Source organism: Thermobia domestica, chromosome 2 (assembly GCF_964235325.1).
Source record: "Thermobia domestica chromosome 2, izTheDome1.hap1.1, whole genome shotgun sequence".
NCBI classification, from domain to species: Eukaryota; Metazoa; Arthropoda; class Insecta; order Zygentoma; family Lepismatidae; genus Thermobia; species Thermobia domestica.
In genome coordinates this window covers 317,000,861-317,015,600 of record NC_137455.1, presented here as the reverse complement: position 1 = coordinate 317,015,600, position 14,740 = coordinate 317,000,861, and the positions used below count along the sequence as shown (strand labels likewise).

Here is a 14,740-nt window from a genome sequence, read left to right as displayed (position 1 = left end):
TAAGCCTGGGATACGTAAGGCTTTATTAAACATAAGCCTGTGGTAGGAATATTCAAGACATTCTCTTAGTTTGCTTGAATATTTCTGATGTAAGTCAAAGATTTATTTAGTTATTGATACAGTGCAATCATAACTGCGTAAATAGTCAATTCTGTCATACTATAAGACATATGTGTCTCAATTAAGCATTGTGTTTAAAAATATTTATGGTTCCAAGTGTTATCGTGTGATTCTACAATATGTTTACTTACTTTTGGATTAGCCAACACATTTTCCTACAAGAGGTAATGCCATATTTTACATGTTTCGCTAAATGTAGTTAAATCATGTTCCAGTAATTTATTAATAGACGAGGAAATTCAGTAGTCCAGTCAATAGGTAATTTTTGATTGCATTAAGTGAGGTAGTTTTAAAAACTTGATAAAAGTGTGTATTAGGATGATCTAAATAACATACTAAATTTGCAACCTCGTGAGATTTCCGCTTCCGCCGCCACCTTGGTAAAATGGCGAATGAAGCAAAATCTTCCTAAAATAGCATGATAAAATACTTTTTTTTTTACAAATAACTCAGCTCCCTTACGTTCTAGCACAAAATAAGTTATTATCAAACATAAAGAGCACAAAATTTGCTACAATTAAGGTCCTATACATTTTTTCGTAGAATTAATAGTTTCGATGAAACAGCCTTAGGAAATTGACATTTCTTTTTCCGTACCTACAAAAAGTTAATTTATTGTATTTATGTCATTTGTTTTTAGTACTTTTACCACTTCAGACTCACGTTTTCAAAATTTTTATTTTATTTTGCTTTCAGTGCAAAATCTTGTGGAAGAAGATGCTTAACCATCTGGATAATTCTAAGAGTCTCCATTGTGTTGAATTGCAGTATCCATTACACTGACTCCTCAAAAGGGAGCATAGACGCTTCAAAAACCCAGAATCTGTTTCTATTCGGTAATTCACAGTCATATGTTGTAAGTGAAGAATTGTGTGATGATGGCTTCAGAACAGCAGTGTTTTATTTGCAAAACAAATTTATCGGAAGGTCCTACTTGTGTTGTGAAAGAGAAAGGGATGAATAGTTTTCGAGTGTATAGTTCTAAGAGAGGTGATAAGAAGATACAATTTTTAAAAGGACTAACTTCTTTAATCGTTCACGGTGCGTGTCGTAAACGATATACGAATGAAAGGTATGCCAGTTCATTTAAGCGCAAGCTTAAAACCAGAATTCCGTCTCCTTCGCTGAGATCTAGTGAAGTTTCATTTGACTTCAAAAAAAATGTCGCTTCTTGTGTGCAGAGGAATTAACAGAATTCTTTAAAAGACAAAAAGAAAAAAAACTAAAGTAAGTGATCGCGAGATTGTGTACGACGTGCGAAGTTTAACTGTTAAGGACACAGTCTTAAAATTCTTGAGAAAACGTAATGATGAATTGGCCCGTAAAATTATTGAACGAGTCGAGTTTAAGCCCGATCTAGTTGCAGCAGATGGAAAATACTACAAATTGTGCATGTAAAAATTATCTAGACCCTCAAGAACTGGCAAGGAGAAACATCGTCCACCGGTTACAAACGTAGATGAACAGTGGCGTATTTACGGTTTTGTTTCGGGAGGGGCTTTACCTGGAAATGTGAAAATTCTGCAAGATATTTCATTTACTTTTCTATAGTAAATAAGATTTCGGGGGGAAGGGCTTAAGCCCGGAAGCCACCCCTCTAAATACGCCACTGTATTTGAAGCTATGGAAGATATATATATGAGTTCCTGGAGGCAAACAGTGATGAATGTCAATTTAATTTAATAGAACTTATAGACGGGATCAAAGGAGACTTTCGTCCGGATCCAAAAATACTGAAAAATATATTGTTACAGAAATATGATGAGGATATTTTCATTGTCGAAACAGCTCAAAAATCTGTGCTGTTAATTCGAGTGTCAAACTCCATGATCAATTGATCTCAATTGATCCACTGCTTATCTTTCAGAGACTTTTTATTACAAAACAATCAGAGGAGGACCTTCGACAATATCTTCAATATGAGCTAGCTTCCTATCCACTATCCCTGTTTGATGAAGCTGGAATGCGAGAAACATCAAAGTCTTCGTTATACAAAGCTTTTGCCTCACTTTAAGAAGAAATCAACTTTGAAAGAAGCGTCTTTGTTATTGATGGAGTGCATTTACTGAATAAAGTTGTGTGGCCTCGCAACGAATCATTTGCTTCAATTAGCACAAGCTACGTACACTATGTGGAGAGACTGTAGATTCTCTTCTTTATTCGAGAATGTAGTAATTGTTGGAGAAGATATTGACCTCCTAGTTCTTCTGGCAAATGTAGGCGCAACCTATGAAAATCTATACTTCTTGAAGCCAGGAAAAGGAGCAAACTTGCAAACATTGTATTTTTGTAACAGTTAAAAGGTGGAAAAATAATTGAAGACAATATACTATTTCTTCATGCATTCAGCGGCTCAGATACGACCTCTGCTCTATTCAGTCATGGGAAAATGACGATCCTAACAGTTTTGAGTAAACAAAAGCATTTGAAAGAAATATCCAGGAGTTACAGAAAGAAAATGCTGAACTGGATGCAACCTATTGCTGATGCCGGAGAACGTTTTCTACTCGCATTATACGGATACAATAAGAAAGAAAAAAATCCATTGACGAATATCGATATCACTGTTTCTCCAGATGCTTATCAAAAAGTAAATTTAATTTTCCATCATAGCCACCGACAACCATCGCAGCAAGACAACTACGAACTTACCATCGAGTTCAGTTATGACGTGAAGTTAAGAAGAATCCGGAACAATGGGAATGGAAAAGAAGCCTTGGTGATCTAATTCCAGTTTCAACATTGATGGATAATGCACCTCCAGCGTTAATGAAATGTATATCTTGCAAATGTAAGACAGGGTGTGGAATAACATGCGGTTGCAAGAAAGCTGGACTGAAATACTCAATAATTTGTTTAAACTGTAACGGACAATCGTGTACCAAGTACATAAGTTATCGACGAGTCATACGAGGAAGACATTGTCGACTCAGCGGTCGAAACATTTTTCCTAAGCATTGAAGACGACGTCACATTGCAATCAGAGTGTGGCGATATGGAACCCAAAATTTTAGCATTGAACCCAATTATAAAATGGTACCGAGGATGATTTTAGCGATCCTATTCCAAATAAAAACAAGAAGTCTTGCAAAACAATAAATTTGTATTACATGCTGTGGAGTAGGCCTACTGGGGATACCACATTGAAAAAAAAGAAAAAAAAAGCGTCGCAATCTTTACCTCAAAAGGTGTTGTGGAAATAATATTATTGTAACAACCTATTGAAGCAATATAGAAAAATGTGGCAAATACTAAAGTTAAGTGGTGCGCAGAAAGAAAAACAATACAATCTGGCAGATACAGAAAACAAATTACATAAAAACCACAAGACCTTTTTATAGGCATAGAAGAAGAAATGTCAATTTCCTAGGGCTGTTTCATCGAAACTATTGATTCTACGAAAAAAATGTATAGGACCTTAATTGTAGCAAATTTAAGCTCTTTGTTTCCGATAATAACTTATTTTGTGCTAGAATGTAAGGGAGCCGAGTTGTTTGTGAAAGAAAAACATTTTATAATGCTATTTTAGGAAGATTCTGCTTCAGGCGCCATTTTACCAAGATGGCGGCGCCAACGGAAATCTCACGAGGTTGCAAATTTAGTATGTTATTTAGATCATCCTAATACATACTTTTATCAAGTTTTTAAAACCATCTCACTTAATGCAATCAGCACCCACATTTTGGTACCTATTGACTGTACTATAGGATAATCGACCGAACAAAATAGAAGAAAGTTGAGACTTGGTACAATTAATTATTACCTCATACTAATGAAAACACTAAAAGTCCCCTAGAATTCAAATTGTGCTTCGGCCGCCATCTTGGAAAACGGCGGCCAAATTTATGTTTTTTTGGGGGAATTACTTGAAAACCGTTACAGACATAAAAAATCCAAGAGAAAAAATATTCTTCATAAAAACCAAACATTTTTTTATATATAACATTTTTCTGTAGGATAAAAAATAAAAATTATACAAGATTGAAGATTACCAATTTTGAATGTTATTGAGGATATGCAAAATTCAAATAGATTTTTCTAGTATAATTGTTATTATTATAAAATAGTTTTTCTTACCAGGGTAATTTAGTCCTCAGAACTATCAAATACTAGTTCCAGTGATGAACTCTCTGAATTTGATCCCTGACATTGTCCACATATCAGCGACACAACTAAGCTAGTTGTCGCTCGGGGCTGAAACTCACCTTATCACCCCCTTCCCCGACCTAGAAAGAAACAAAACGCGCCCTATCTTCACTTGATATTGGTGTCATACTGTAATTATCTGATGCCATTTTTTTTTTCAAGTGGTAAAGTTTGATTTAAAAATTGCAGTACATAACACAAGTGTGCAAGTGTGTTCACTCGGGATTATTCTACTCAGCGATGTGTGGACAGTGTCAGGGAACAAATTGTGGTAATTCAGCACTGGAAAGAGTATTTGATACCTCTGAGGACTAAACTATTCTGGTAAGAAAAAATATTTTATAATAATAACAAACCTACTAGAAAAATCTATTTGAATTTTGCATATCCGCAATAACATTCAAAATTTGTGATTTACAATCTTGTGTAAATTTTTAACTTTTCATCCCACACAAAAATGTTATATATAAAAATGTTTGTTTTGTTATGTAGAATATTTTTTGTCCCTTGGAATTTTCATATCTGTAATGGTTTTCAGGTGTTCCTCAAAAAACATAAATTTAGCCACCAATTTCCAAGATGGCGGCCAAAGCAAAAGTTGGATTCTAGGGGACATTTAGTATTTTCATTAGTAGGAGTTAACAAACAACTGTGTAAAGTCTCAACTTCTTTCTAATTTGTTAGGTCGATTCGACTTTTTTGCCCTAAAATTCTTGGACTACAAATGGTAATGGTTATTTGGAAAATATTTTTGGAGCATCCAGTAACTCTATTGATCTATTTTTGTTTGTAACATTTCCTCACCCCCGAACGAAAGATTAGGTAGCTATTTATGCGCAGAGACAGATAATGCGAGTTAGAGATAATATGTGTTTGTAAGGGATATATATATATATGTATATATATATATATATATATAGAGAGAGAGAGAGAGAGAGAGATACAGATGATAATATTGATACAATTACTTCTATAAATTAGACACATCTCATATTAAAAATTATTTATTTTGCACCAGCAGCTACAAAACCTTTTCCTGTTATCTCAAATATATTTAAAATCTTTACAATATCAAGCAATTAGATTCTGATTACGTTCTTCTACAAAGACAATTCTTCTCAGAGTATAAACACCTCATCCAGTTCCTTGCCAGGTGGTAAAGTGCCAAGGACCGACGAGACGTTACCACGTTGGATAGAAACGGATATGCGCTGTATTAGATAGGATGTGGAGCGAAGTTCGCCGGAAACACAAGAAATGCGCCTTCCTACCTCCCTAATGAATTCTAGACTTCTTGCACCCCAAGCACCACTTGTTTCAATAGCGATTGGAGTGAAAACAAACTTTTTGAGAAGGTTGTTGTATTTTCTTTGCTTTTCAGCTTCTCTGCGATTAGCAACAGCTCCATCGTTCATTACTGACCGAGGGAGACTTGAATGAGCGTATGTATTAGCGCATGTGAAGTCCCACAATAAACATTTACCTCTCATCCATGGAATCAGTGTCATCCCATCCGGTCGCTTTCCATCCGTACGACAGCAACCAGAAGGTTCCCGTATTGAAGGAAATCCAGCTGTGTTGAGGGCTCGTAGTATTATATCATTTACCGAGGAATGTCGGGCGAATCTACCAGCGCTCTTCATGCATGAAAGGCCATGCAGGCCACGTTGGTTAACCTCATCCCCACAAGCTGGACAGCGATGAGGCTCACAAACTGCTAAGCCTAAACGTAAGGCTGCAGCAATTCGAAAGCTTTCATTTGACAAATGAAGGCCTAAAGGCGGAGAAGGTATCGCCATCAACCATGTACCCGCTTCGGGAGACGAGGCAGCAGGAAGCCTGGCTTTATCTTCTGGAACAAGAACAGATGTAACAAATGATTATGTAATTGACATGCAATTGGTGTATACCAAGGTGACTGATAACACTTTTTGTTAATCTCCGGAAGGCTTGTATCTGCTAAGTTTGCCCACTTATTAGAACCTTCTTGAACTGAACCATCTGGGTCCAAACAATAACCCTGTGGAGAAAATTTATTTTTATTTTCTGTGCTCATGCAATCGTAGATTTATTATTTTAATAGCAACGTGCATGCTGTACGTTAACAATTTTTGGTTACGTATCTCTTTTAAATTTCAAGAATTAAAATAAGTTCCACTCATTTTTTTACGTTATATTTCAGGAACTCCAGATGGTAAGAGTGAATTTTGAAATAAATTTTAATAGCAGTGTGTATTTTTATAGCATTCTGAATTGAATCGCTTTGTGTTAAAATGGCACATGTGCAATAAACAAAATTTTCAGGAAATGACAAAATACTGTTTTCTCACGCGTAGGTTTGGTTGATGGAAAAAGAAAAATATGTGTAAATGTACATAGCTACTGATTGTTTATAAGCTCTATACGATGTAACTGGGGATGTTTTAATTTATAAAAAAGCATTAAATTTTTGGCACATGCGTAGTTTTAACAGAAAACATGGTGACATAAAACGTGAGACCAGGGTTTTTCTTAAATATATCTAAAATTTTAGACACTGTTACATTGGTAGTATATTGATGAAAGACAGAGATACTAATAGTAGTAGTTGGTAATAATAATAATTAGTTATACTAATAATAATAATTGGAAAGCAGACATTTTGTCTTCCAAAAATAAATGTAAAAAAATATTTAATCTCTGTCATGACAAGTTCTGAATTAACACTTGTCGTCACTGTTTGCCTTACTCCGACTTGTAAAGTACTTTGACTTCCATGTTTAGCGATATCAAAAAATGCTGAAGTTAATGCTGAAATATACCTAGACCACCTAAAAGCTAAATTAGAATCCTGCAAATCTTAATATTGTGCCAGTATAAAAGGTGAAATTTTCTCACGGTAACTGTAGCGACAAAGCGGAGACTGATCTTCAGCTGGTCTAACTCCAAAGCAAGGAATTATAAATTTAAGTTGCTTTTACTTTGGTTGTGACACAAGACATGATTGGGAATGCAAGTAAGTAGGATTGCGTAAGAAAAATATTATTTTAGTAGTAGAAATTTTATTTTTAAGCCAAGCGAGTATTCTTTAAGTATTATTCCCCAAATTCCTCAGCGTGTGTTCAGAGTCCAGTACAGCTGATAGACCTACCAACAGAGCACATAAATATATTATAATTAACATTATTGTAATATAATCATTACACTCAGTACTATGATTTTTCAGAAATATGTAACACTAGTACAAACCAGCAGAATACAATATTTTAGGAAGAACAAACAATGCAGTATTCTGAAAATGCCAACATCTTATAACACAATGAATTTTTTATGAGTCACTCCCCATAATGTCACTGATTGGGCGACATAATGGCTTAATTGAGCGACATAAATTTTTATGTTCATCCAGTATTTGATCCATACACTTTTCCATGTCTAACCTAGTTTATCTTTAAAGGACAGCTCATTTTCCGTTCAGTTTGGTTTTAGGAAGTAATACAGTTTTCGTAGTATTGCATGACTATTCATTAGTCCATTAAGACTTGGAAAAAAACCTGTTCGTACTCATGAATTGTTTGTAGAATAGATAAAGTGGTGAAGACTGGTGATCCCATAAGTTATTTTATTTGATCATTTCTCTGTTTGTTCCTTGTCTTCAGAGAAACTAGATTCTTTTCTTATAGTATTGTGGTCACCATGAACTGAAATCTAAATTATCTTCATTACTGAATTGAACAACAGTGAAGTTACCAGACCTACTACTGTGAATAATCAACTCCGTCAATTCATGTACAGTGTAAAGGCGTTTACCTTTCTTAAGAGTTCGTTTGATGATGGTGAAACCCCCGTCACATGGAAGGTCGCTGGGATCGCGACCAGGAAAGAATTTTGGGATATGTTTCTTTGCGTAAAACTTTTCATTATTATACTTCTGCTTGTCTGAGTTTCAGTTAAAACGGCGTATTTGTGGAATTAAGCCCTTTCAACAGAAAACGCAGATTTCAATGTCTTATAATTTCAACACGTTTCAAGGAATACACTTAATTTTAACACTAGGAGCATCATAATCTTACTTATACTAGAAGCATCAAAGTTGTCATTTTGACCCCTACTTAAAAATACAGTCATAAACTGTACTACGCTTTACTTTTTGTATACTTGTGGTTTTATTGTTGGGCTTTATTATTTTTAAATTCAAATTTCATTATTTTACATTTGTTATTATTCTTAGTGAAGAATTTTAATATTATAAGTTTTGTAATTTATAAAGTTACTTAAAATGAAGTTACATAATATAGCAAATATAGTTAACACTACTTATTGTTACAGTAAAATTTCTTAGTTTCCCTTCATAAACAATAGGAATTAAAATAAAATGTAATAAAAATGAATTAGAACATGAACGTCTTTCCAAGAAGGTATGTTTTATAATGTTCACATCTGCATACCTACTCATCACATCTTGAACAAACAACGTACTTTTTGGTGATCTTTGTACAGGATCCACAGACGTGCCTCTTACAGTGGAAACATTGATCTTGTGTATTGTTTCCAATACACTCAGCAACTTGACATCTCTTCCGCTTGGTTGTTTGTAGCAATCCAGGTACACACTGTTTGGTACGATTACTGTCCTCCTTTAGTGAATTCACTTCCGAACACAGTTCCTCTCCTAACGCCAAAAGAAATTGGTGGCGAGTGATCTTTCTGCTCGTTACCAGCTTGTAGAGGACGAAAGCATTTATAGCTGCCAAATCAAGGATGTTATAGAAAATCTGTACTAGCCATCTTCTACTCGCAGCTTTCACGGAGTATTTTCGTCCCATCTGATCGATTACATCAACTCCAACCTTTTGCTTATTGTAAAATAAAATTGTTTCAGGCTTTTTCTTCTTATGGCTGATATCGATATCAACATAAGAGTGTAGGCTACTCAAAACAAAGACATTTTTGTTCTTCTTACAATGATATGCCGTGAGCGTGATATCATCTTCAGTCTTCAGTACAGTTGTACTCTATAGGTCTTTTCCCTCTACTTTTTTTTACTGAATCTGAAACTTCTCTTCTGTTGGTACGGATAGTTCCTACCAAACTGATATTATTTTTCTTGAGATCACGAGCGAGGCGTAGGGATGTGAAAAAGTTGTCACATGTGACATTCAATCCGGACTCTGAGAAAGGTCTCACAAGCTTCTGTACAACAAATTCACCAAGCTGTGTGTTTGCTGGTCGTTCATCATACTTCCCTAAATATGGGAAGCCATTTATTATGTATTTGTGTTCCACTACCACTAGCATAAAGAATTTAACGCCATATTTGTCTGGTTTGTTGCCCATGAACTGTATGAATTTGCACCTCGTCTTCATTGGAAACAGTTGTTCATCAACCGTACAATAAGGTTCTGGATTGTAGCACTTTTGAGAGTTTTTAATAAATGCTTTCCAAACCGTGGAAATCATACAATACTTGTCAGATTGATACTTTTCCATCCTAGTACTTTTTATATCGAATTTTAGAAACCGCATAATTTCTCTAAATCTTCTTATTGACATTGTTTCACTGAAAACTCGCGGTCCCCATTTCTTTGACCAAAGGTTCTTTATGCTAATCCCCTTAATTCCTAAAGCACCGCGAAGATACAACAACCCTATGAAGGCGTACAACTCTTGAAGTGAAACTGACCAAGCTGGGTCGTTCAAAACTCTTTGAGCTTCGACTTCCGTACACTTCTTTATATGTCGCATAACAGGTTCATCTATTATAAGTCTGAAAGAACTAGAAACTGTGTCGTCGACATGTCGAAAAGCATATGGGGTTGGACCTGGAGTTTTACGTAACACGTTATGATGTTTAGCCCTTCCGCGAACACTTGCACAGGTTTGTTCGACCCAAAATTGTCTGATCTCTGGATAATTCAAAATTTTCAGCATCAGTCTCATCCCCCATTCTTCCTTTGTCACTAAATTCTTCATAACTTGCAGAAACACTTTCACCATCTCACAGTTCATCAATGCTGATATCACCAATATATTCATCGTCACTTCTATTACTATAGTCATCACCTGAGTCCATTCCATCAATAGCCTGTAGTTCTTGTAGTATTTCATCCGACGAAAGTTTTTTTCTCAGCACTCATCATGCATCACACTCACAGTAACCACTTAGAACACACATATAGTGATTTAAATAAGTCACAAAAGTAATACTGATTAGTATGTGTAAAATATGTGAGTATCAAAACGTTTGCAATTGTCAAAAATCCGCGTTTTAGGCATGAGGGTCAAAATGACCCTTGTGAGGCTTCTAGGTAAAATGTAAAAAATGTGGTATATATAAATATTCTTAAGTGTCAAAATGTGTTTAAGTTAGAGTATTGGTAGAGTGATAAAAAGTCGTGACATCTAGTGACCACATTTTCAATACTTGAGAAATTATAACAAATTAATCATAAAGACGGGTCAAAATGACCCCTATGATGCTTCTAGTGTTAACAGAAATCGTTGCTTCTACCTCTTAACTAGTTAGTTTTGTAAAAAATGAAAATCATGAAAAATATTACATACGCCCTTTTAAGAGAAATCGATTCAATTACGGAATAGTAATCTTCATATATCATCATTCATGATAGAGGATTTACGACTGTGGTTCATATATACAATCAAATTTCAGAAAATCGGAAAAGTTAAATAATTGGATCATAAATAGGAGCTAAAAGCCGAATGGATTTATTTTACTGCGAACCAAAAATAGAGCATGGTTGCCCATGAATCGTTGAGATCATATTTTATCTATACATTTTCAAACTATCCTGCGTCCTGGTTTACTCTGATTTATAATCAATCTTGGCATAGTTGCATAGTTGCACTTGCTATGTGTGTAAAATATTATGTTTTGCAAGGTTATGGTTTCCGAGTTATGAAGATCTAATTAGGTTTCGAAGTTAAAAAAAACTCATATACGTGCAAAAAATTCGAATAAGACGATATTTAGTAAGGTGGTAGGTAGCAATATAACTGTGCAAAATATTATGAAAAATATGCTTATAGTCACAGGTTTATGGGGAGTCAAATTCTGCTTCATCATTTTCAAAAGAGACATGTATATGTAAATAATCGGAGTTGTGGACCATAATTTGCTATTACTGATATTGACATTTTAAACTGACATCGATGTGACATCGATATGTTTAAAGTAAACGGAAATGACATGGACTGTTTGGAAAATATTAGAAGTTCACTTTTAAATATCGATCCTCAACGAAGTTCGGGAACGTAGGCAAAGAGTAACAATCAGGAACTGAACTAAAGCAATTCAACTTACTTCTTTCTTCGATCCACGCTTGTCAGTGATCCAAGCTTTCTTCGATCCAAGCTTTGTTTATTTAATGCTGAGGTGAGATATGGAGTCCCAAACTTGTAAATACTCACCAATTGACATTCAGAATTTGAAAGCCTTCCCATTGTTAGTTTATCATTGATTCTTTGCCTATAGTTAATTTGGAACATCTACTGCTACCTAAATAATAGAGGTGTTAGTAATAAAAATATTGTGTATTTAATAACATTCGCATCTTTAGTTTCAGCCATAGAATACTTTTCTCTTTCAATGAGATATCATCATCATAAGTATTCTGCCTTTATTGGCAGGTCTCTTCTCGCAACTGAGAAGCTTCCATGTTCCACGGTCCTTCGCTAACCTCTTTGTCTTCGCGTATCCCCTAACCTCTTTGTAAAATCTTTCTGTTTTTATATCATCCACTAATTGTAGTCTGCTTTGCCTCCTCCCTTTCTTTCAAGCCACCATACCCTCTAGGACGTCCCTCATGATACAATTTCTTCTTAGACAATGTACTAACCAGTTTCTCTTCCTCTTCTTAATAATACCTAAAACTGTTCTTTTCTCCGCCAACACTTCCAACGCTCTCTCATTCGTTTTCCGCTCGATCCAACTAATTACTTTCATTCCTTTCCACAACCACATTTTGAAGGCTTCCAGTCGATTTTCACGACTTTTTGATCTATTTTCGTGCACGTTACCGCCCCATGCAGTACAATACTCCACACGAAGTATTTTATGAGTCTTTTTCTCAACTCGTTGTTGAAGGTCCAACATAACAGATTTTTCTTCCTCCTAGAGGGTTCTTTCGCCATTCCTTTCATTACTTTTATTTCACGTTCACACTTCATGTCATTAATAAGAATATTACCCAGATATCGAAAACTATTCACTTGTTCTATTTTCTCCCCTCCCACTTTCATTTTTGACACAGATCCCTTCCTTCCAATCACCATGGCTTTTGTCTTTCTAACATTTATTTTCATCCCATATTCTTCAGAGCCTTTCCTTGTTTTTTCCAATATTTTATTGATTTTCTTTTCGGATTCTGGAACATGCGCTATATCGCTTGCAAATCTTATGTATCTAATCATTCTACTTCCTACCAAAATGTCAACATCATCATGTAGGCTCTTTTTCACTATCTCTTGTAGATAGATGTTAAATAGTATTGGCGAGAGGCAGCATTTTTGTCGAATTCCCCTTCCAATTGCACTCTATTTTGTCAGTTCTTCCCCTATCCTAACGCTTACTTGTTGGTTCTTGTATAAGTTTCTTATGAGTCTTCTATATTTCCATTCCAATCTTATCTTCGTTGGAACTCCCAACAACAATTCCCAATTCAAGCTGACAAAAGCCTTTTCTAGGTCAATAAATACAACATACACCTCTTTCCCTTTTTCTTAAATCTTTCGCCAATTGCACTTGTTAATCAAATTGCATCTTTTGTATCCTTTCCTCTTCTGAACCCGAACTGCTCCTCCTCAACTTCTTCATTTGTTCTTCCATATAACCTTCTGTTCAGTATTCGGAGCAGACTTTTAGCTGCATGAGATATGTGACTAATAGTTCTATAATCCTAAGATGTCTTTGAGTTTACTTCCTAGCCATTGGTATCATGAAAGTCTTTTGGTCACTCTCCTGTTTCATACATTTCATTTCATAGTCGGAAAAATTCTTTCTTTCCCTTGTCTCCCATAATTTAATGAATTCGATTGGTATGTTATATATTCCGGTTGCCTTTCCATTCCTAATCTCGGATATAGCCTTTTCAAAGGAATCCATAGCTTAAACTGTATACTTCGAGAGAATCGAATTTAGGTCACTCACAAGGCAAGTACAAGAACAATATTTCCAGTAATTTGCTTATGAAAGAATAAATCATTCCAAATCGACGGAAGGGACAAACGGAGAGCCCAAGCTGTAAAAAAATGCAGACGAGAGAATAAAGTTTATATTCAGAAGTAAATCATAAACGAAACACATATAAAAATAACAGATGATAATGAAATAGGACCAGAATAATCGATAAATAGACCCCAACCTCAAAGGAAAGTAGATTTTAGAAACAATAGTTCAGAGCTTTAAAAATATTTATTTTATTATTTTTATGTTTATACTCATTTTTTGTTTCGTACAATAAAGAAAACGATACTGGACTTCGTCAGCTGAAAGAAACTAATTGAAAATGTGTTTACACAAAACACAGTAGGGAAAAGATATTCACAGACTATTCATTTTCGTTTACTGATCCGCAGCAAATTCTAGAGGATTATTCCAAGTCTAAGGGCGGGCTTTCTGAAGAGAGACACAAGTTTTGGAAGTCTTCACAATGACCTCAATGGAGATGTTGGTAGCTCAACTTTGGCAATCAAACGGAGATTAATATAATTGTTTTATTATCCTGTGATCGTTTAAACAGTAAATTTTTTCATGATTATATAACGAGCATACATGCTTTGAAATGATTCTTATATCTAAAAATTCGAATATGTGCTAATTTGAAGCAATTTGCTAATTACAAGTAGTTTGTTGCAATGAAACACAGAAAGAAAACTATTAATTTTACCAGCTATGTGTTGATATAAATGGTTTGATTAATGTACTCCATTTCATTATAATAATGTCTTTATTCTCCAGCGAGATGTCGAGGCCAACCTGATTCAGGTCCATGTAAAGGCTACTATAGAAGATATTACTATGATAGGATTAGTAAAGAATGTCACTTATTTACATATGGTGGATGTGGAGGGAACTTCAATAGATTCCTTACAAAAGATGAATGTGAAAGAGTGTGCGGTAAGTAATCCGATCATAATATAGTGTAATGAATAAATCATTACAGTTGGTCCAGTTTCTTTCTTTAATCTGGAATATATAGGTAGATTTTATTCATTATGACCTATTTAGTATTATACAGGGTGCGGCACGTAAAACCGGCCCGTAAAGTGAACACATAAAATGATATGTAATGTATTCAATATGATTAACTACAACACATAAATGAAATGTATTGAAGATTTCATTGTATTGAACATGCAGGTGTAGGAGGAATGTCATTATCTCCTCCACCTGCATCTTTAATTCAGGTGTGCAGACAGATGGTCGTCTGTTCCTGGGAGCATTTTGAACCGATCCTGTACGCCGCCATTTTTCAAT

At 34.9% G+C, this 14,740-nt stretch overlaps 1 protein-coding gene across 1 annotated transcript in view; it reads left to right on the top strand.

The window, feature by feature from the left end:
• Positions 1-14,740, top strand: part of LOC145679495 (inter-alpha-trypsin inhibitor-like) — a 61,014-nt gene that overhangs the window by 32,929 nt on the left and 13,345 nt on the right. The window contains exons 4-5 of the mRNA XM_081750074.1: positions 6,449-6,460; positions 14,222-14,380. Coding sequence (XP_081606200.1) covers positions 6,449-6,460; positions 14,222-14,380 — 171 coding nt within the window. The remainder of the gene's footprint in view (positions 1-6,448; positions 6,461-14,221; positions 14,381-14,740) is intronic.